The sequence below is a fragment of the Trachypithecus francoisi genome, unplaced genomic scaffold (assembly GCF_009764315.1).
Source record: "Trachypithecus francoisi isolate TF-2019V2 unplaced genomic scaffold, Tfra_2.0 Contig01585, whole genome shotgun sequence".
NCBI classification, from domain to species: Eukaryota; Metazoa; Chordata; class Mammalia; order Primates; family Cercopithecidae; genus Trachypithecus; species Trachypithecus francoisi.
In genome coordinates this window covers 5,047,336-5,071,186 of record NW_022681444.1, presented here as the reverse complement: position 1 = coordinate 5,071,186, position 23,851 = coordinate 5,047,336, and the positions used below count along the sequence as shown (strand labels likewise).

General features: G+C 47.6%; 1 protein-coding gene across 8 annotated transcripts; it reads right to left on the bottom strand.

Annotated features, from left to right (window-relative positions):
- Positions 1-882: 882 nt before the first annotated feature.
- Positions 883-22,037, bottom strand: ZNF79 (zinc finger protein 79). 8 transcript variants are annotated; one of them, XM_033191645.1, is made up of 7 exons: positions 21,333-22,037; positions 20,180-20,275; positions 17,635-17,740; positions 17,348-17,436; positions 10,469-10,595; positions 9,692-9,787; positions 883-2,224 (listed from the first exon to the last, which is right to left on the bottom strand). In XM_033191645.1, the coding sequence occupies exons 3-7, from the start codon at positions 17,642-17,644 to the stop codon at positions 1,056-1,058; spliced, it is 1,491 nt and encodes a 496-aa protein (XP_033047536.1). In that variant the 5' UTR covers positions 17,645-17,740; positions 20,180-20,275; positions 21,333-22,037; the 3' UTR covers positions 883-1,055. The 8 variants fall into 8 exon arrangements, with proteins under 8 accessions (XP_033047536.1, XP_033047544.1, XP_033047528.1 ...); XM_033191653.1 differs by having other exon boundaries at positions 20,205-20,275; XM_033191637.1 differs by lacking the exon at positions 20,180-20,275.
- Positions 22,038-23,851: the final 1,814 nt, after the last annotated feature.

The following is a 23,851-nucleotide window of genomic DNA, read 5'->3' as shown; positions in this document are numbered from 1 at the left end:
GCTGGGACTACAGGCGCCCGCCATCTCGCCCGGCTAGTTTTTTTTTTTTTTGTATTTTTTAGTAGAGACAGGGTTTCACCGTGTAGACCAGGATGGTCTCGATCTCCTGACCTCGTGATCCACCCGTCTCGGACTCCCAAAGTGGTGGGATTACAGGCTTGGGCCACCGCGCCCGGCCTGGGCTCTCTTGTTGAGATGCAGTCTCGCTCTCGCCCAGGCTGGAGTGCAGTGTTGCCATCTTGGCCCACTGCAACCTCTGCCTCCTGGGTTCAAGCGATTCTCCTGCTTCAGCCTCCTGAGTAGCTGGAATTACAGGCAGGTGCCACCATACCCCACAAGTTTTTGTATTTTTAGTGGAGATAGGGTTTCACCATGTTGGTCAGGCTGGTCTCAAAACTCCTGACCTTGTGATCTGCCTAGGTGGGCTCTTTCTGACAGCAACAAGATCTACAAAGGCTGGGCCTGGCTGTGCTTTTCTGAGCTTTGGAACATCAAGGAATGTTCCCCACCTCAAGGAGATTCTGGTATTTCATAGTTGGCTCTGGAATCCCTTTTCTCACTTGTATTTGTATTTACACCTCCTCCTGCCCCAAATTTGATGGTTTTTCAATCATTTCTGGCCAGTGCTCTGAGTTCTTTCACAACATTTCTCGTTACTTCCAGGAGAAACTGCCAGCATTGCCCAAAGACTTGGCTTTGATGTAGGAGCCAAGTTCTTTACTCATTGATTTGGTCACTTACTCCGAATAAACTCAGGTTTCTGGAATGCTTACCAAATAAAGTGCTCTGGCCCACTGAATAAAGGCAAACCTGCAACTGAATGGAGCCCTGGATCTTTTGATGCTTACAGAAAGAAGGTGTTACAGAGCTGAGCGTCCACACACAGCATGTGAAATAGTGGCTGTTTACTGAAGGTGTTTTTGCATGTGGCTCTGGGCTGCAGACTCTAAATTAGATATCTTCAGATGCTTTTGAGCCTTTAGCATTTCTCAGATCCTCACCCATCTGTCCTGAGTCGGCATGTCCAGGACTCTCCACTTCCACCATGTTCCTGGTTACTCTCTGGCGTGGAGTCTCTGATGTCTAATGAAGGCAGAGCTGCACCGGAAGGCCTTCCCACACTCGCTGCATTCATAGGGTTTCATGCCTGTGTGGATTCTCTGATGCTGACTAAGGGATGAGCTCTGGTTAAATGCTTTACCACACTCGTTACACTCATAAGGTTTTTCTCCGGTGTGGATTATGTGATGTCGAATGAGGGCTGAGCTCTCACTGAAGAATTTCCCACATTCATTACATTTGTATGGCTTCTCCCCGGTGTGGGTCTTTTGGTGGATTATGAGATTCGTACTCTGGCTGAAGGCCTTCCCACACTCGCTGCACTTGTAGGGTTTCTCCCCGGTGTGAGTCCTCTGATGGTTTGTGAGGTTTGCACTCTGGCTGAAGGCCTTCCCACACGCAGCACATCTGTAGGGCTTCTCCCCGGTGTGAATCCTCTGGTGCTGAATGAACGCTGCGCAATAACTGAAGGCCTTCCCACACTCGCTGCACTTGTAGGGCTTCTCCCCAGTGTGAGTCCTCTGGTGGTTCGTGAGGTTTGCACTGTGACGGAAGGCCTTCCCACATTCGCTGCATTCGTAGGGCTTCTCTCCGGTATGAATTCTCTGATGCTGAACAAGAGCTGAGCAGTCACTGAAGGCTTTCTCACACTCGCTGCATCTGTAGGGCTTTTCTCCGGTGTGAGTTCGCTGGTGTTTGGTGAGGTTGGCATTCTGGCTGAAGGCTCTTCCACATTCACCGCACTTGTAAGGTTTCTCTCCAGTGTGAATCCTCTGGTGCTGAATGAGAGATGAGCTCTGGCTGAAGGCCTTCCCACACTCACTGCACTCATAGGGCTTCTCTCCAGTGTGGCTCTTCTGATGCTGAGAAAGGGAAGAACAGTAACTGAAGGCTTTGCCACATTCATTACAGGCATACGGTTTCGCTCTGTGAGGTTTCATGATTCCCGAGTTCTTGAAGCTCTTGGTGTGCGTCTCACGTTTGCGAGGTCTTGCTTCCACGGGCACTCTCTGTTGCGGAGAGAGGACTGGTCTCAGACTGAAGCTCTTCTGAAGCTCACTGGTCCTGTGGTCTGAATCCCCAGGGGGCATCTCTACATGGGGGTCTTGGAATGATTCTTCAGAAAGGGCTTGCTCTGGTGGTGATTCAGACACAATCTTCCAGCCTGGGAAAAAAAAAAAAAAATGAGAAAAGCTATTGTGTTCACTTGGTGGAAGGAAAACCAAAGGCTGAGGAAGTCTGGCCAAGCTCTTACACACACAGGTTTGATGACTCACCTCCTTTCATAAGAGTGTAATGGAGCCTACTACCTACTGAATTCAAAGCCATCATAATGTTGTAGTGCAACGCATTACTCACGTTTGTGGTGATGCTGGTGTAAAAAAACCTACTGCACTGCCAGTCATATGAAAGTACAGCACATACAGTTATGCACTGTACATAATACTTAATAACTACGTTACCAGTTTACATATTTACTATACTTAATATATATTTTTAATTGAGACAGAGTCTCACTCAGGCTGGAGGGCGGTGGCATAGTCACAGCTCACTGTAGCCTCAGACTCCTGGGCTCAAGCGATCCTGCCACCTCAGTCTCCTGAATAGCTGGAACTACAGGAGCACACCACCATGCCTGGGTAATTTTGATATTTTGGAGAGACAGGGTCTCCCAACATTGGCTAGGCTGGTCTCGAACTCCTGGACTCAAGTGACCCTCCCGCCTCGGCCTCCCAAAGTGCTGGGGATTAAAGGTGTGAGCCACCACACCCAACCTATACTATGCTTTTAATAGTTATTTTACACTGTACACCTTCCACTAAAAAAAAAAAGTTATCTGTAAAACTGCCTCAGGCAGGCCCTTCAGGAGGTTTTCCAGAAGGTACTGTTATCTTAGAGATGACAGCTCCATGCTTGTTATTGCCCCTGAAGATCTTCCAGTTGGACAAGATATGGAGGTGTAGACAGTGATATGCATGATCCCATCAGGTCTGGGCTAATGTGTGAGTTTCTTAGTTTTTAACAAGTTTAAAAATAAAAATAGTACTACACACACACACACACACACACACAAACTCACATTTTGAGACAGGATCTCACTGTCGCCCAGGCTGGAGCACACTGGCACGATCATGGCTCACTGCAGCCTTGACCCCCTGGGCTCAAGTGATCCTCCCACCTCAGCCTCTGAGCAGCTGGTACTACAGGCCCGTGCTACCACATCCAGCTAGTTTTTGTATTTTTTGTTGAGATAGGGTTTTGCCAAGTTGTCTGGGCTGGTCTCAAACTCCTGGGCTCAAGTGATCCTCCTACCTCAGCCTCCCAAAGAAAAATGTGTAAAGTAAACTTAGTGTAGCCTTAGTGCACAGTATTTCTAAAGTCCATGTACAGCAATGCCCTCAGTCTTCACATCCACCCACCACTCACTCACTCACTCACCCAGAGTCCTGCAAGCTCCACTCATGGTAAGTGCCCTATACAGGTGTACCATTTTTTATCTTTTATACTGTATTTTTACCATACCTTTTCTTTCTTTTTTTTTTTTTTTTTTGAGATGGAGTTTCACTCTTGTTGCCCAGGCCGGAATGCAATGGTGTGATCTTGGCTCACTGCAACCTCCGCCTCCCAAGTTCAAGCGATTCTCCTGTCGCAGCCTCCCAAGCAGCTGGGATTATAGGCATGCACCACCACGCCTGGCTAATTTTGTATTTTTAGTAGAGACAGGGTTTCACCACGTTGGCCAGGCTGATCTTGAACTCCTGACCTCAGGTGATGCACTCACCTCAGCCTCCCAAAGTGCTGGGATTACAGGCATGAGCCACCACGCCCAGCCTGATATGGAGCTTCGCTCTTGTTGCCCAGGCTGGTGTGCAATGGTGTGATCTCAGCTCACTGCAACCCCCACCTCCTGGGTTCAAGCAATTCTCCTGCCTCAGCCTCCCAAGTAGCTGGGATTACAAGCATGCGCCACCATGCCCGGCTAATTTTGCATTTTTAGTAGAGACAGGGTTTCAACATGTTGGTCAGGCTGATCTCAACCTCCTGACCTTAGGTGATCCACCCACCTCAGCCTCCCAAAGTGCTGGGATTACAGGTGTGAGCCACCACATCTGACCTTGAATTTCTATACACAGTCTTCAGCCAGACTGCCTGGGTTCAAATCTGGGTTCCACCTCTTACGTGCTCTGTGATTTTGGGCAAACTGTGTAATCGTTTGAAACCTTGGATTTATCACATGTGAAAGCAGCTCCCTCATACAATCACTGTGAGGATTAAATGAGTTAAGACACATAAAGGACCCAGAATGGTAGCTGAGACACAGTAAGTGCTATCTGCGTGGTTGTTACTCTGGACCTTCTCCTTATAAACCATCCTAAAGCATGAAGTAGGCTTCCCTTAGAACTGCAAGTGCACACCAATGCCCCCAGTCAACCAAGAGCACAGAGGCCCCCATTGCAGGCTGAGAGCGTCTCTGTGTAACTTGGGAGTCCGATCATCTATGGGTTTGACAGTTTTTAAAAGCAGACCATCTATTTGCGTTAAAAAAAATAAGAGGAAGAGTGACAAGAAAAGAACCTAAGGGCAGAAGGGGCAATTCAGAGGACCACGTGATGCTCACAAACAGCGTGTCCCTCAGCTCACCTCTCTCGAGTGCTGGCTCCAGTAGAAGACTGATGACATCTCAGGCCTGACACACCCCAAACAGAGCTACTCATCTCCCTTTTAACCCAGCACCTTTGTTAAGCTTCCTACTTACCCAACTGTTCAGGCCAAAACCTAGGGTCATGCTTAATGCCTCCTCCTCTACGTCTCACATCCAATCCACCAGCAAGTCCTGTTGGCTTTAACACCAAAATATGTCCTGACCCCTCTCTTACAGGCCACCATCACCTCACATTCCCATGTCTGCAAGAGCCGCCTCCTAACTCACCTCCCCGCTCCCATGCCTGACCCCTGAATGTCCATTCTTTACACATACGCTGAATTCTTTTTCACCAGTGTCACTTGCCAAATGCTGAATTCTTTTAAAACATAAATCTCATCCCTTCCCTGCGTCAAAACTCTTTAATGGCTTATTTTCTTAGGTGACTAAAATCCAAACGCCTTACCATGGTTCCAGTGCCCGTGCACAATCTGTCCCCCGCACACCACTCTTCCTCGTGTTTGCTAAGCTCTGGCCACACAGGTTTTCTAATCCTTAAGCAAGCTCATTCCCACATCAAGGTCTCAACATATGCTGTGGCCCAGAATGTTCCTCTCCTAGGTCTCCTCCACACAGCTGGCTCATCCCCTTCCTTCAGATCTCGGCTCCAATGTCATCTCCAAAGATGACATTTCCTCTTCATCAGCTCTCAAACAGCTCCCTCCCCTCTATTCCCAACTCAGCCTTGTGCCCCAGTCACTAATCCCTTGTGCTGCTTTATTTTCTTCACACAACTCATCACCATAAAAAGTAGATTAGTTATTGTTTGCTCAGTTTATGTTCTTCACGAAGATGTAAGCAGAGACTATGTCCTCATCCCCGCTCAACAAAGGGGATACATTTTACCCATGGCAGCTAAAATGATGCCAGGTACATACCAAATGCTTAATGCACATTTGCTGATTGATGAATGATTCAGTGAATCAGAATTAGTACAACTGGCCAGCAGGGTCTGGGAAAGTGTTAACACCCACCACAGAAGTCCCTAAAATGAGCAGCAGGGAGAATGGCACTTTCAACTCCTGGGTCTGCCACTTGGGAGGGGTAGGGTAGAATAACCCAGGGCCCAAACCCAGCTCTCAGAGGCACAGTGGTGCCCAGGACATGCTGTGAGAGCAGAGGCCGTGCTGAGCTCCTCTAATAGCCAGAGTGGAGACTTGCCCCCGACGACTTCTGTTCACTATCACATAGCTTACATAACTCTACAGTAGGCAACTTTTTTCATATGTGTGTTAATTGGTGAAATAAAGATTTTATCATCTACATTTTTCATATATGGAAACATGACTACATAATTCAGTGGTGTGCCTGGAATCCATGTAGTTAATGCATGGCAAGCAGGGATTTTGAGTATGTGTCTTTCATACTCAATGTGATATTATAAGATATACGTGTATATGTGTGTGTGCGTGTGTTGTGTGTGCGTATGTGTGTATTTCACCCACAGTTCCTGGCTCATAACTCCCACAGCCACTGCTACAGTCTTTTTTTTTTTTTTTTTTGAGACAGAGTCTCGCTTAGTCGCCCAGGCTGGAGTGCAGTGGCACGATCTCGGCTCATGGCAGTCTCTGCCTCCCGGGTTCAAGTGATTCTTGTGCCTCAGCCTCCCAAGTAGCTGGGACTATAGGCGTGGGCCACCACACCCAGCTAATTTTTGTAATTTTAGTAGAGATGGGGTTTCCCCATGTTGGCCAGGCTGGTCTCAAACTCCTGACCTCAGGTGATCTGCCCAACTCAGCCTCCCAAAGTGCTGGGATTACAGGTGTGAGCCACTGCGCCCGGCCATTGCTACAGTCTTCTGTTAAAACGTCAGAGCACTTTAGGCCTCAGAAACAGATTCTCTCTCTCTCTGACCTCCCTCTGCCCTTCTTTCACCTGCCCAAGCAGGACTCTAATCTGACTGTGGGCCATACGACCCTCATTCCAGAGAAGATCCTGCCCCATACCCTGGAGGAAGGAATGCTGCACAGAGGCCAAGAAGAATCTGCACAGAAAGGCTCTGCTGGGTGTCCCCATGCAGTCTACTCGTGTTCAATCAGGCCCTTTCTGTCCAATCTCATCACAACATGCCGTCCGTGCTTCAATCACGCCTATCCAATGAATCAAAGGCCCAGGCAGGCAGGGTTTGGAGAGCTTCAGAGAGCTGAACACACGGAGGCTCCTGCAGGGCGGCTGTCCAGGGAAGGCATGAAAGCTCCCTGCACCTTCTCCACACCTTGTCCCATGTATCTCTTCATCTTCATCTTTTCTAAAATAAATGCTTCCCCAAGTTCTGTGTCCTTTCTCTAACAAATCAATGTAATCCAAAGAGGGGTTGTGGGAACCCCAATCTGAAGCCAGTGTAGTTCTGGAGGCCTGGACTTGCGACTGGTGGGAAGGGGCAGGGGGCACCTTGTGGGACTGAGCCCTCAACCCGTGGGATCTTTTTTTATTTTTTTTTTTTGAGACGGAGTCTCACTCTGTCGCCCAGGCTGGAGTGCAGTGGCCGGATCTCAGCTCACTGCAAGCTCCGCCTCCCGGGTTTACGTCATTCTCCTGCCTCAGCCTCCCGAGTAGCTGGGACTACAGGTGCCCGCCACCTCGCCCAGCTAGTTTTTTGTATTTTTTTTAGTAGAGACAGGGTTTCACCGTGTTCGCCAGGATGGTCTCGATCTCCTGACCTCGTGATCCGCCCGTCTCGGCCTCCCAAAGTGCTGGGATTACAGGCTTGAGCCACCGTGCCCGGCAACCCGTGGGATCTGATGCTATCTCCAGGTAGACGGTGTCTGCTCCAAAATTAATTGCTTGCTTGGTGTGTGGGGGAAAACCCCACCCCTCTCTGCTCACAGAAGTCTCCTATGTTGACTCCTGCTGTGTATAAGGGCAGAGGTGGTGGTTTTCCGCTCAGGGGCCCCCACACCCAGAGCTGCTTCTACTGCCCTACACTGCTGCCTCAGAGCACCTCCTTGGTGGAAACACCCCTTTCCAACTCCTGTTTCTAATGATGTGGTGATTTCAACCTTTGGGACCACTGTACTGGGGTGAACAGAGCCCCACATCATGTCCACCTCAAAGTACAGAATGTGTCCGTGCTTGGAAACAAAGTCTTTGTAGATGTAATCAAGCTAAAATGAGGCCATACTGGATTAGGGTGTATTATACCCTAAAAAGAAGGAAATCCGGACACAGGAGAATGCCACATGAAGACAGGGACAGAGATTGGAGTGACGCAGCTAAAAGTCAACGAAGCCGAAGATTGCTGGCAACCACCAGAAACTTGAAAGAGGCAAGGGAAGATCCTTCCCAGAGCCTGCAGAGGGAGCCCGGCCCTGCTGACACCTCGGTTTCAGACCTCTAGACTCCAGAACTGTGAGCGAATCAAATGCTATTGTTTTAGTCCACCCAGTTTGTGGTTATTTTTTATGAGAGCCCCCCAAAAAAGGAATACAGCAACCTTTTCAGGGTCTTGAACCCCTCTGAGGCTATCATGAACACTCTTCCCAGAAAAATGCAGTTGTTCCCCTTCACTAAACACTGCTCTCAATTTCTGAAGCTCCACAGAGGACTTCAGTCCTCTGTGTAGACTGTATAGAACACAGAGATGCCCAGGCAGTGGGGGCCTTGGGAGAAGAAGGCAGCAAGGCCAGGGAGGCTCCCTGCCACAGGCAGTGTCAACAAGCATGAGTGGTGCCGGGCACGCCACAAGGGTGAGGTAACATGCAACAGGCTGCTTAGAGGATGGTAAGATGGGAAGCAGAAGAGGCAGCTCCATGGAACCATGCAAAGAGTGCTCCCGGGGCTTTGTGCCGATTGCCCTGTCAGCAGCAATAACTTACAACTCAAGAAATAAAGCAACAAATAGACAGGTTGCATCTTATTTTTATTTATTTTTTTTAAGATAGAGTTTCACTCTTGTTGCCCAGGCTGGAGTGCAATGGCACGATCTCGGCTCATGGCAACCTCTGCCTCCCAGGTTCAAGTGATTCTCCTGCCTCAGCCTCCTGAAGTAGCTGGCATTACATGCACCCACCACCACGCCCAGCTAATTTTTTTGTATTTTTAGTTGAGACGGGGTTTCACCATGTTGGCCAGGCTGGTCTTGAACTCCTAACCTCAGGTGATCCACCTGCCTCGGCCTCCCCAAGTGCTGGGATTACAGGCGTGAGCCACCGTGCCCAGCCCAGGCTGCATCTTTAGAAACATGTCAAATGTTGTCACCTCAAACTGGTTTAATTCATTTGTACCTTTGATGCCTTAAGTCTCAAACATCAAAAGTGACTGGGTCCCCAGGGAAAAGCTGCTGAGGCCCTGCCAGGGGTGGCACCAGGGCAGAGGCTGAGAGAGACGAGGGGAGAGAGCGGCTGTACATGGGTGGTAAGAGAGATGCAGTGGAAACTATGATCTCTTTTCCTTCTGTTTTCCCTGAGTTTCTTAGTATTGGCCCTTTGGAAAATTCTGGCATGGCCACGCCGTGAGAAAGGAGGAGCAGAATGAATTAAGGGGCCAGATAGGGTGGCAGCAGGAGCTGTGACACCCAGTGGCATGGGTAAAGCTGGCACCTAGGATCCTCAGTGAGGGAGACCCTAAGCAAGGAATGTGTCAGCAAAGATGACTCTTGCTTCCCAACACTAAGGAAGGATACTCTTTGGAGGCCAGGGACATCACACGTGCCCCCAAACACCTCCCGGCCCTGGGAGCCTCCGTAAGGATGAGGTGAGGAAGACTGTGTTTTAGAGGCAGACAGAGCTTGCTTCAAATCCCAGCCTTGCCACTATCTAGCTGTGAAGCTTTGAACCAGTGAGCCAGCCTCTCTCAGCATCATTTCCTCATCTATAGAATGGGGTAATAGCACCTACCTCACAGTTGGTATGATCATCAAATGCACTTATGTGTGATTTAAAGGGGCTTTTGCTCCCAAGACTCCCATTGGCTAAGTGCTTGCTCACATACCTGGAGAGGGACTTTGCAGGTCTTCGCCCTCCAGCATCCATGTGCCTTCCCTTTGTTCCAACTGGGAGTTCATGCCAGGCTGGGAAACTGGAAGTCCTATTCAACGGGAAAAATAGGCTTTAGAAATTGTAAGTATGAACAGCCACCCAGAACTCAGGGGAGAGCAAGCAGGCCAGTCGGATTGTTCATTTCATTCAGACGACAAATACTTATTGAGCACTTACTTGGTGCCTGCACCAGGGGCTACAGCAGTACATAAGAGATATGGTACCAAGGTCTTTTTAAACACCCTTTTAATTTTAGAGACAGGGTTTCACTGTGTTCCTCAGGCTGGTCTCAGGTGACTGTTCCGCCTTGGCCTCCCAAAATGCTGGGATTGCAGGTGAGAGCCACCTCACCCGGCCATGCCAAGGCTGTAGAAAACATTTCTGGAAGGAGCTAGGAAACAGCCTCAAGGAGGGGTCAAGCCAGGCAGCTAAGCTAAACTCACAAGTTCCCAATTTAGGAAGATGGAAACTGACTGCACATAGAGGAAATGACCTGAGGGTTACCCCACTCCTCCTGGGAAATGAGAGGATGAGGAGGTGCAGCCTGGGGAAAGCAAAGGGAAACTGCCTATTTGCCACGTGGGCATGCAGAGACCTTCCCCAAGACAACAAGAGGAACAGACACCATCGCTCTGGTGCATCACAGCTGTCAGAAAGCCCTACAAACTGGAAAGCAAGTGCCATGGATTTTCAGAACTGAGTGAATCAAAATCTTAAACCATTTCCTTACCTAGTAGGACAAGGTTCCTGGACTTTTCTGGTATCCCCTCCTTGTACCTCTCCCTTGGAGTAGACACGAGGCACCTCCACCCTTCTTGTGCAAAAGTGACTGTCACACTGCTGAAGAATGTGGATCCCTGAAAAAACAAGCACATTTCATCTTGCCAGTGGCCTTAGGATCTAGGGTGATGGGGTGGTTCATGTTGGCAGTTTTGGGGGAGCTGGAAAAGAGTCTTTGAAAAGATTCAGGTCTCTGGGTAGTTGAAGAAAATGGCCGGCTGCAGTGGCTCACACCTGTAATCCCAGCACCTTGGGAGGCCAGGAGGCGAGGCAGGTGGGTCACTTGAGGCTAGGAGTTCAAGACCAGCCTGGCCAACATGGCAAAACCCTGTCTCTAATAAAAATACAAAAATTAGTTGGGTGTGGTGGCAGGTGCCTGTAAGTCCCAGCTTCTCAGGAGGCTGAGGCAGGAGAATTGCTTGAACCCGGGAGGCAGAGCTTGCAGTGAGCTGAGATCGTGCCATTGCACTCCAGCCTGTATGACACAGCGAGACTCCATCGCAAAAAAAAAGAGAAAGCATTTATTGATCACCAGCACTGCAGTGCCTAACACTAAGATAATCTGACATACATACACACACACACCACTGTCTCTTGTCTTCACACATTTATAATTCTAGTAGACTTTATGTATAAATAAAGTGTATGTGTGCGTGTGAAGTAACTGGGCAAAAATTAATGGGTGCTTGGGACTTGAAGAGACAATACAGAAAGAGCAAAATTAGAATGTGAGTTGATACAGTGAAGAGTCAGGTGCAAATTATCAGAGAAATGTGAAAGATGAATTTTCAGAACATTTAACAAATATTTTTGTGAACGCAGATATCACCCACTACAACAGGAGAGCCAAGTATGCACACAATCAAACGTAGCACGAGTCAAAGAAACAGACTAGTTGCCAGGAGAACAGAAAGGCGGGGAGAAAGGACCACAGAGTGAAGGCAATTACTGAGCTGGCCTTGAAGGAGAAGGTTTCCGGATGGAGCAAGAGAAGGTTATCCAAGGCAGGAGAGGCACCATGAGCAGAAGCATGGAGGCGAGACAGTCCTTGTGTGTTTAGGAAATGGCAGGCAGTTTGGGTGGGGGGATGAAGCATGGCAGAAAGGTTGTTGAGGTCAGAATGTAAAAAGCTTGAATCACTTGATAAATGTGATGCTTTTATCCCTCAGGCAACAGGGAGCCACTGGAAGGCAACTGTGTCTTGAGATGGAGGCATGGAGAGGTGGCTTTAAGAACTCCAACAGTGTCAGTGTCAAGTTGAGAGAGGATCCTGCTTGAGGAGAGGGACTAGATGCAAAGCCAGAAATGAACTTTGTGAGAGAAGAGTTGAGAATGAATCAAAGATGTTTCCTGCTTGGAAGACCAGACAGATGACAGTGTCATCACAAACAGAAGAAACATGGGAAGAAGGGGTCTGTTAACAAGGGAACTAGTTTGTTTTGGGGCCCACAGAGTTTAAGGTGGCCATAGGAAATCCAGGTGCAGATGTTCTATCACAGGTGAAAACATGGATCTGGAGTTAGGAGACTCTGGGCAGGAGCTATAAGGCACACAGGTCAGGTGAAGCTGTTCATGTAACAAAGCAGCACCCGCTCCATGTAATACATCCTTTGCTAGGTACAGGGCGTGGGGACGGGGTAGCCAGATGGAAGGGAAGAAACAAATCGGGAGATAACACAGTATTAACCTAACGCAGACATCGTCTCCTGGCCAGGCCTCACAGGAACCTCAAACTCAACTAATGCAACAGAGAGACCCATCTTCACCTGCTGTTCCTCGTCTGTTCCCAGCTCAGGCAATGGGGCCTTTGTTCACCTAGCTGGCCAAGCCAGCAACCTGGGTGTTATCCTCTCCTTTCCTGCAGCATCACTCCCTATTGATTCTTCCTCCTAATATCATGAGAATTCATCCGTTTATTTCCACTCCCCTACCACTGCCTTGCAAATCAGCAACAATTTCCATATTGGAACCAGTCTCCGGGCCTCTGATTTTACCTGCTCTTCCAATCCATTCATCACACCGAGAGGTTCTTTCAGTGGAACAAAGAGGGAGACCTTTTAAAATGAAGAAATATTTATGCAGGTGGATCACCTGAGGTCAGGAGTTCGAGACCACCCTGGCCAACATGGTGAAACCCCATCTCTATTAAAAATATAAAAAACTAAAAAATATTTAAAATCTTTGTGTAACTTTAAAATAATCAAGAAAGTAACATCCATTATAAAGATATAATGTCATGAACCAAATAACAAAGAAATACATAATATGTAAAGAAAAAGCTGCAGGAAATGCAAAGAGAAATTTAGAATATTAGGATTTTGAGAGATGTTAAAGTAACTCAGTCATTGACAGTCCAAACTGAATAAACAACAAAAAGAATAAAGACATGGAAGATGCAACAATTAAATAAGGTTGAGCTGACAGAGCTATCACACGCTACACCCTGCAATCAGACTGCGCTGGCATTTTGTGTTGACAAGAGACACAAACTCCATCCTCATAAAGCACAGACCAACCACATGGGCAGATAAAGAAATCAAAATCGGCCGGGCGCGGTGGCTCAAGCCTGTAATCCCAGCACTTTGGGAGGCCGAGACGGGCGGATCACGAGGTCAGGAGATCGAGACCCTCCTGGCTAATACAGTGAAACCCCGTCTCTACTAAAAATACAAAAACTAGCCGGGCGAGGTGGCGGGCGCCTGTAGTCCCAGCTACTCGGGAGGCTGAGGCAGGAGAATGGCGTAAACCCGGGAGGCGGAGCTTGCAGTGAGCTGAGATCCGGCCACTGCACTCCAGCCTGGGCGACAGAGCGAGACTCCGCCTCAAAAAAAAAAAAAAAAAAAAAAAAAAAAGAAATCAAAATCATAATTTTGGAATATCTAAAAAAATAAAATACATAGCCAAAAACTTTCAACGTAAACAAGGAAGGAAGAAGGGGAGTTAAGGATTCAACTCAAGAAGTTAAAAAATGAATTTTTTTTTTTTTTTTTTTTGAGACGGAATCTTGCTCTGTCGCCCAGGCTGGAGTGCAGTGGTGCGATCTCGGCTCACTGCAAGCTCCGCCTCCAGGTTTACACCATTCTCCTGCCTCAGCCTCCCGTGTAGCTGGGACTACAGGCGCCTGCCACCACGCCCGGCCAAATTTTTTTTTTTTTTTGTATTTTTAGTAGAGACGGTGTTTCACCGTGTTAGCCAGGATGGTCTTGATCTCCTGACCTCGTGATCCGCCTGTCTCGGCCTCCCAAAGTGCTGGGATTACAGGTGTGAGCCACCGCGCCCGGTCAAAAAATGAGTTTTAAAATAAACCTGAGGAAAGCAGAAGCAAAAGATTAATAAAGAAAAAATATATTAATACAGAGCAGAACTGACAAGGAAATCCAAGAGCAAATTTTAAAAATGAAAGACCTAATTACCTAGTCAAGAAAAAAGGACAGTTCCTACTCTCACAGGACTATGTGAAAGAAACAGTGTGTTAGAGAGCAGGGCACTGGCACAAAACAGACACACGGACCCAGAAAGGAGAACCCGGAAATAAAGCCGCACACCTCTAACCACCTGATCTTCAACAAAGTCGACAGAAACAAGCAATGGGAAAAAGACTCCCTACTCAATCAATGGTGCTCGGATAGCTGGCTAGCCATATGTAGAAGAGTGAAACTGGGCCCCTACCTTTCACCATCTACAAAAATTAACTCAAGATGGATTAAAGATTTAAATGTAAAACCTTCAACTGTAAAAAGCATACAAGAAAACCAAGGAAATACCCTTCTCAACCTTGGCTCTGGCAAAGAATTCTTGGCTTAAATCTTCACAAGCAATTGCAACAAAAATGAAAACTGACAAGTGAGACCTTACTAAAGAGCTTCTATACAGCAAAAGAAAACTATTAGGGCCAGGCACGGTGGCTCACACTTGTAATCTTAGCACTTTGGAAGGCCAAGGCAGGACGATCACCTGAGGTTAGGAGTTCGAGACCAGCCTAGCCAAAAAGGTAAAACCCAGTCTCTACTAAAAATACAAAAATTAGCTGGGTCTGGTGGTAATCCCAGCTACTCAGGAGGCTGAGGCATGAGGATCGCTTGAGCCTTGGGGGTGGAAGTTGCAGTGAGCTGAGATTGTGCCACTGCACTCCAGACTGGGTGACAAAGTGAGACTCTGTCTCTAAAAAAAAAAAAAAGGCCGGGCGCGGTGGCTCAAGCCTGTAATCCCAGCACTTTGGGAGGCCGAGACGGGCGGATCACGAGGTCAGGAGATCGAGACCATCCTGGCTAACACAGTGAAACCCCGTCTCTACTAAAAAATACAAAAACTAGCCGGGCGAGGTGGCGGGCGTCTGTAGTCCCAGCTACTCGGGAGGCTGAGGCAGGAGAATGGCGTAAAAAACCGGGAGGCGGAGCTTGCAGTGAGCTGAGATCCGGCCACTGCACTCCAGTCCGGGCGACAGAGCGAGACTCCGCCTCAAAAAAAAAAAAAAAAAAAAAAAAAAAAAAAAAAAAAAAAAAAAAAAAAAACTATCAACAGACTCAACACACAACTGAAAGCATGGGAAAAGATATTCAAAAATTTGCATCTGACAAAGGTCTAGTCTCCAGAATCTATAGAACTTAAAGCAACAAGCAAAAAACAACCACGTTAAAAAGCAGGAAAAGACATGAGCAGATACACTTAAAAGACATACGAGTGGCCAACAAAGAGATGAAAAAATGCTCATCATCACTAACCACCAGAGAAATGTAAATTAAAACCACGACGAGACATTCTCTCACACCAGAAATAATGGCTAATATGAAAAACAAAAATTAATAGATGCCGGTGAGGCTGCAGAGAAAAGGGAAAGGTTGTAACTGCTGATGGGAAAGTTAACTAAATTAGTTCAGTCACTCCGGAAAAACAGTTTGGATAGTTCTCAAAAAACTTAAAACAGAGCTACCATTTGACCCGGCAATCCCATTACTGTGTAAATACTCAAAGGAAAAGAAGTCATTCTACCAAAAGATGCATGCACGTGCATGTTCCTCATTGTGCTGTTCACAACAGCCAAGACATGGAGTCAACCCAGGTGCCCACCAATGCTGGTCGAGATAAAGAAAATTCCACAGGTGGAATAGGAAATACATGTGGAATACGATGCAGCCATAAAAAATGAAGTCATGTCCTTTGCAGTGACATGGATGCATCTGGAGTCCATTACCTTAAGTGAATTAATGCAGGAATAGAAAACCAAATACTACATGTTATCATTGATAAGTGGGGAAGCTAAACACCGAGTATATATGGACACAAAGATGGGAACAAAAACCACTGGGGACTACTAGAGGGAGGAGAGAGAAAAGGAGGCATCAGCTAAAAAACTACCTATGGGGTACTACGCTCCCTACCTGAGTGATGGTATCATCTGTACCCCAAACCCTGGCATCACATAATACAACCATTTAACAAGCCTGCACACATACCCCTGAATCTAAACTAGTAAGGTGAAATTATTTAAGAAAAAAAAAAAGAATGTGTTAGAAATGATTTGGTAAAATATGCAGTGAAATGGGAGAACGTTCATCGAATTCTGCTAAGTGAAATAGAAACATGACAGAGCAGAATAAACCCACTTTGAGAATATGAGCTGGGCACAGTGGCTCAAGCCTATAGTTCCAACACTTTGGGAGGCTGAGGCGGGTGGATCACTTGAGGTCAGGAGTTCCAGGTCAGCCTGGTCAACATGGTGAAACCTTATCTCTACTAAAAATACAAAAATTAGCCAGGTGTGGTAGGGCGCACCTGTAATCCCAGCTACTTGGGAGGCCGAGGCAGGAGAATCGCTTGAACCTGGGAGGTGGAGGTTTCAGTGAGCCAAGATTGCGCCACTGCACTCCAGCCTGGGCGACAGAGCAAGACTCCAAAAAAAAGAAAGAAATAAAGAAAAGAAAGAAAAGAAAGAAAGAAAGAAAGAGAAGAGAGAATATGATGGAAAGGACACAAATCAAAATGTTAGATGCCATCTTTTTGTGGGATTAAGAGTGATTTTTAACTTTTTGTGTTTTCTCTATTTTCCAGGTTTTCTGTGGTGAACATGAATTTACTTTGTTCATTGCAGAAAACTTGTAAAAAACAAAACAAAACAAAACCAACAAGCGGGTGATCGGGTGGGATGGCCCACACCTGTAATCCTAGCACTTTGGGAGGCCAAGGCTGGAGGATGGCTTGAGTCCAGGAGTTCAAGACCAGACTGGGCAACATGGCAAAACCCTGACTCTACAAAACTTAAAAAAAAAATTAGTTGGGCATGGTGGCACGAGCCTGTGGTCCCAGCTACTTGGGAGGCTGAGGTGGGAGGATCGCTTGAGCTCAGGAGGTCGAGGCTGCAGTGAGTTGTGATTGCACCACTGCACTGCACCCTAGGTGACAGACTGAGGCCTTGTCTCAAAAAAAAAATAAAACAGGCCAGGTGCGGTGGCTCACACTCGTAATCCCAGCACTTTGGTAGGCCGAGGCGGGCAGATCACTTGAGGTCAGGAGCTCGAGACCAGCCTGGCCAACATGGTGAAACCCAATCTCTACTAAAAATACAAAACAATTAGCTGGGTGTGGTGGTGCATGCCTGTAATCCCAGCTAACCAGGAGCTGAGGCCAGAGAATCGCTCGAACCCAGGAGGTGGAGGATACAGTGAGCCGAGATCATGCCGCTGCACTCCAGCCTGGGCGACAGAGTGAGACTCAGTCTCAAAAAATAAAGAAAGAAAGAAAACAAACAAATGACAACAAAAAACAAGCCAACCCTACCATTAATATTAGGGGGGAAGAAAAGGATGCCTCCCAAAGTTAATTTCCTACTTACCCGGGGCCCAGCTGTGAGGAAACCAGCAGCCATTGCTTCCTCTCCTGTGTTTTCCTCCTGGGGAAGGGCAGGGTCTGGGGAAGGCAGTACTAAAGAAAGAGAAGAAAACGAATAAAGTTAAAAGTAGTTTAGGAATTCACCAATTCTCACTGTGAAGAGGGTACATGGCAGGTACCTACAGGGCACGTGGGCTGAATCTGCAGACCTGCAGTGTGATGTAAATTTCTCCATTCCCTCCCTCCTCAGAAATTCCATCAACTCAGGCATTAGAGTGTTAACAGACTCACAAGTATCCATGATCCGCCACTCAGCAGCAGTGTGAAAATCACATAACCTCTCTAAGTCTCATTTTTCTCATCTGCAAAATGGGGATGATAATCCCTTGTAAGGTTGCTGTGGAGATTAAAGGAACATACAGATAAAGCACTTGGCAAATGCCCAGCATTTAAGTATACAGCTTAAAGAGATTATCTATTACTTAGTTCTTTGAAGAAAGTGGCTCTGCAAATTTAAGGCATTTGCTTAAATGAAGAGGTCTAGGCAGAGAGTCTCACGTCACACCATATATAAAAATTAACTCAAAAACAGATCAGAGACCTAAAGTTAAGTAGCAAAACTCTTGGCCAGGCGCAGTGGCTCACGCCTGTAATCCCAACACTTTGGGAGGCTGATGTGGGCAGACTGCTTGAGCTCAGGAGTTCAAGACCAGCCTGGGAAACATGGCGAGACTCCATCTCTATTAAAAATACAAAAATTAGCCAGGCATGGTAGTGCATGCCTATAGCCCTAGCTACTTGGGGGGCTGAGGTGAGAGGATCGCTTGAGCCAGGGAGGTCGAGGCTGTAGCAAGCTGTGATCACATCACTGCACTCCAGCCTGGTTGACAGAGACACTATTTAAAAAAAAAAAAGAAAGAAAAAAATGGGTAGAACTCTTGGAAGAAAACCATACATCTTTGAGAGTTTGGATTAGGCAATGAGTTCTTACATATGACACCAAAAGCACAAGCAGCAAAAGAAAAAATAGGTAAGTTGGATTTCTTCAAAATTAAAAACTTTGTGCTCCAAAAGGCCCTGTCAAGAAAGTGAAGAGGCTGGAGCCCAAGAGTTCGAGATCAGCCTGGGCAACATAGTGAAACCCCGTCTCTACTAAAAATACAAAAATTAGCCATGGTAGTACACATCTGCAGGCCCAGCTACCTGGGGGCCTGAGGTGGAAAGATGGCTTGAGCCCAGGAGGCAGAGGTTGCAGTGACCTGAGATCACATCATTACGCTCCAGCCTGGGCAACAAAGCAAGACGCTGCCTCAAAAAAAGAAAAAAGAAAAAATTAGTTATTGACTGAGTACAGTGGCTCACACTTCTAATCCCAGCACTTTTGGAGGCCAAAATGCTGGCTTAGCACATCACTTTCTGTGTGTGTGTGTGTTTTTTTTTTGAGATGGAGTTTCCCTCTTGTTGCCCAGGCTGGAGTGCAATGGCACAATCTCGGCTCACTGCAACCTCCAACTCCCGAGTTCAAGCGATTCTCCTACCTCAGCCTCCCGAGTAGCTGGGATTACAGGCACGCACCACCATGCCTGGCTAATTTTTTTTTTTTTTTTTAAGTAGATGGGGTTTCACCACATTGGCCAGGCTGGTCTTGAACTCCTGACCTCAAGTGATCTGCTTGCCTAGACCTCCCAAAGTGCTAGGATTACAGGTGTGAGCCACTGCATCTGGCCCTACTAAATTCTTAAATGGGCAAAATATTTGAATAGCTATTTCTCCAAGCAAGAGATACAAATAGCCACTCCACACATGAAACTGAACATCATTAGTCATTGGGGAAAAGCAAATGAAAACCACAATGAGAGAACACATCACACCTACTAACATGACTATAATAAACAAGATGGAGAATAACAAGTGTTGATGAGGATGTGAGGAAACTGGAAACTTCATACACTGCTGAGAATAGAAAATGATGCTGCCACAGTGGAAAAAGTTCAGCAGTTCCTATGAAAGTTAAACAGGGTTGTATGACACAGTAATTCCACTTCTAGGTATATGCCCAAGAGAAATAAAACATACACGAAACTTCACTGAAGAATGGATACACAAAATGTGATCTCTCTGTACAATGGAGTATTATTCTACCATAAAAAGGGTGAAGTACTGACACATGGTATAACCTGGATGAACCTTGAAAATGATGTGCTGAGCGAGACACAAAAGGTCACATATTGGCAGGGCGCAGTGGCTCACGCCTATAATCCCAGCACTTTGGAAGGCCGAGGCAGGTGGATCGCCTGAGGTCAGGAGTTGAAGACCAGCCTGGCCAACATAGTGAAATCCTGTCTCTACTAAAAATACAAAAACTTAGCTGGGTGTGGTGGCAGGTGCCTGTAATCCAACTACTCGGGAGGCTGAGGCAGGAGAATCACTTGAACTCGGCAGGCGGAGGCTGCAGTGAGCCGAGACTGCACCATTGCACTCCAGCCTGGGCAACAAGAGCAAAACTCCATCTCAAAAAAAACAAAAAAACAACAAAAAAGTCACATATTATGAGTCTACTTATTTAAAATGTCCTAGGCAAATCCATAGTGACAGAAAGTAGATTCGTGGTTGCCAGGAACTTGTGGAGAAATGAGGGACTGGGGAGTGACTGCTAAAGGCTACGGGGTTTCTTCTTCAGTTAACAAAAATGTTCTGGAATTAAATAGTGATGGCTGCAAGACTGTGAAAATACTAAAAATCACCGAATTGTTCACTTTAAAAGGATGAATATTATGGTATGTGAATATCTGAATAAAACAAACAAATAGATGTGGATTCCGATCTTAGGACAGACCTTTTGTTACTGAGAGTTATCTAACCTGACAGCACTTCCTTTCCTTTTTTGTAGTATGGGGAAGATGATGACCATCTGCTCTGCTTTCTCAGGTCTCTGGGGAAGATAAAACAAAATGCTGGATGTGAAATCGCACTCTCTACTCCTCAAGTGCAAGACCAAATATAAGGACCTCTTGGCCAGGAGCAGAGGCTCACGCCTGTGATCCCAGCACTTTGGGAGGCCAAAGCCAGCGGATCACTTGAGGTCGGGAGTTTGAGACCAGCTTGGCCAACATCGTGAAACCCCATCTCTACTAAAAATACAAAAATTAGCCGGACGTGGTGTCGGGCACCTGGAGTCCCATCTACTCAGGAGGCTGAGGCAGGAGAATCACTTGAACCTGGGAGGCAGAGGTTGCAGTCAGCCGAGATTGCGCCACTGCACTCCAGCCTCAGCGACAGAGCGAGACTCCGTCTCAAAAACAAAACAAAACAAATCAAAAACAAATATAAGGACCTCTTGATCTTGGAGACAGCACCAAATTCTGGATGTAAAATTGCACTTACAATACTGTAGAGTAACAGACCAAATACAGTTGATCTAGGGGGTGAACAGCACAGGTGTTGGTGGTTAAGACTTAAAAGAGGTTGCCTGCTTACACATTTGTTCTGTACCACATTCAGGGTGCTTTCAAAAGTGTTATTTCATTTGAGGATTCGCAGAGGTAAACAAAGTAGTTAACGTTATTTTGTACTTTCTTCCATGGAGAAATACGGGTTAAGAGACCTGGCTGGTACCTCACAGCTTTCAAGAACCTGTGCCTTCTAACTGCAAATTTCCCCGTCCTCCACAACTTCACAATCCTACTGGGCTGGCCTGTCCTCAAACTTTCCCAGCCAGGCATCCCTGGCTGCTTCGAGAAGGGCTAGAAGAAGAAAAGCGACAAAGGAGTCCTCCGAAACCCACTTCTCCCTACTCTCCACTGTCATTGGTCCATCAGGCAGACTAGGGTACGTAGTACAATACTCAGAAATCACGCAGGTATGAGGTCCTCAAACTTTTTTGACCCCCGAATTCTTTACTCAAAAAAGGACTGTAGGGGTACATGTTCTCAGGATCTCCTGGGGCTGTGTCACGGGCAAAGAAAGAAAAAAGGATTGTCTCCAACTACCTGTAGGAGAGATAAAAAGAGTTCTGATGCGGCTCACACAGCGGCAGTCGTGGGCAAACGAAGCAGCAGCCGATCTCTTGACGATCGCTCCCTCTACCACTCCTCACCTCCTTCCTCCAGCATTTGAGTTCCACCTGGCGCCACAGCCTCCCAGCAGTTCTCTGGGAGTCAGGGTCTATCTACAGCAGCCCCCACCCCGTTCTGCAGGGCTGCTCCGACGGCTCCCAGGTGGGACTCTTCCTCTCCAGCCACTCCCCGTAGAGGCACGGTTTGATCCTGCGGTGCTGGGTCGCGGGAGATCGGACTGGGCCTGCCCAGCTGGGAGTTCCACCCCGTCTCCCGAGTCACAGCCACTCTTTGGCTCGGCCTCAAGCAGAACCTGGTGAAAAAGCCGCTGCCGGCTTTCCGAAAACGACTGGCACCTGGCAACTGTCAACAATGGACCGGCAACCGCTAGAGCTCAAGAACCGCTGTCCAGGTACTGCCCAACACCAGGCCCCGGCTCCGGCGCCAGAGGGTCGCGCCGGAGTGGCGCCACTTCCGGTCATGCGCACACGCCCAGCGGCGGCCTCACCGGACTCCATTTCCCAGAAGTCGCCGCGGGGCTCTGTTTCTGGCCAGTCTTTTTCATTCCTGCCGCCAGGTTTGTGATACACACACGCTCAGGGATTGTACTTCCCAGAGACGCTTCTGCCTGTGCTTGCTCCCAGAATATATTATCCATCGTGCTTTTTTGTTGCATACGTCTTTAAAGTCCACCAGAATCCAACGATACGGAGCTTCGGGGACGGGAAGCGACTTAGCCGCGAGGGATCCTGGGAACGCTGGGTTTTCGCAGGCGCCTATCTTCGCTGGCTCTAGGCACCAGGTTTCCCCTGCGCGGTTCGCTGCGCGCGGTACGCCTGTCCCTCCTTGGCTTCCATTCAGGGCAGTCCCCAGCCACCCTCAGGGTCCTCTTGAGCCGTACTAAAAGTCTGGGAAGACTAAAGGAAACGAGATGTCCCTCAGTCTGAACAGGACAGCCGTGGGTGGGTGGCCTGGGGCCCTCGAAGTATAAAACCTATGGGCCGGCGGGAACCGCTTCAGTCATTTCAGGGGCAGTGTTTGATCAGCGCTTTTGCGGGAGGAGGTTCCTGAATACTGTGTCCCTTAAGGACTTCCCTGCTGTAGGCTGGGGATGTTTCAGTGGGCTTTCCCTCGAGGCCATTGGAAATCACTTCTCAAGCAATTTTCCGACGATCAACTCCTTTTTTATAGGCATTTTGTCCTTAAGGGGAGGGGACTGGGTTACCCAGGAAATAAGTGAGTATGGGGATTCTAAGGCCCCTTTTCATTTTGTCTTGTCTCTGTCCCTTTCAGTCACAGCTGGTGGCATTTTTGCCAGTGTAAGTTTCTTAATTTTGTGGGTCTTCCTATGAATCTTACTGGGATTCGCTCCATCGGACAAGCCACAGTCACAAATGTCTTTGAGCTAGCCCTTCTCTACCTTGGGCAGCTGTAGTTTGGGGCTTACAGTTTTGTAAGAAGTCTGAAGTGGGTCTTGCCATGCACGTCTGTGTGAAGAGACCACCAGACAGGCTTTGTGTGAGCAATAAAGCTTTTTAATCACCTGGGTGCAGGCGGGCTGAGTCCCAAGAGTGAGACAGGGGTGGGGCTGTTTTACAGGAATTGGGTAGGTAGTGGAAAATTACAGTCACAGGGGATTGTTCTCTGGCGGGCAGGGATGGGGGTTAGCAAGGTGCTCAGTGGGGAAGCTTTTGAGCCAGGGCGAGCCAGGAAAAGGAATTTCACAAGGTAATGTCATCAGTTAAGGCAGGAACAGGCCATTTTCACTTCTTTTGTGGTGGAATGTCATCAGGTACGGCAGGAACGGCAGGAACCGGCCATCTGAATGTGTACGTGCAGGTCACAGGGGATATGATGGCTTAGCTTTGGCTCAGAGGCCTGACAGGTCTCACTGGGCTAAAATCAAGGTGTCCACAGTGCTGCATTCCTTCTGGAGGTTCCAGGGGAGAATCTTTTCTTGCCTCTTCCAACTTCTAGAGGCTGCCTGCATCCTTGACTCGCAGCCCCTTCTTCCAACTTCAAAGTAGCAACCTTAGCCAGAGTCAGTCCTTGCTGCCCTCTGGTTCTCTCTCCTCCTCTGCCCTCTTCCACTTTTAAGGACCCTCATGGTTAACACTGGGTTCACCCAGCTAATTGAGGAGAATCTTTAAGGCCAGCTGATTAGCAACCTTAATTCTATTTGCAATTTTATTCCCTTTTGTCATGTAACCTAACATATTCAGAAGTTCTGGGGATTAGGACATGGATATCTTTGCGGGGTGGTATTCTGCTGACCACAGTGGGATTAGAAAACCAGATGGAAGTGAATGGATACCAGGAATCTAGGATCCAGCTGGCTGTGAGGCTGGCAGATGTATCCCAGACCTGTCAACTCTCAGGAAAGCTGCATTCAGAGTGCTTTTTGGATCACTGCGGGGATACCTGACCTCACTCTAGACTCACTACCTTGGTCA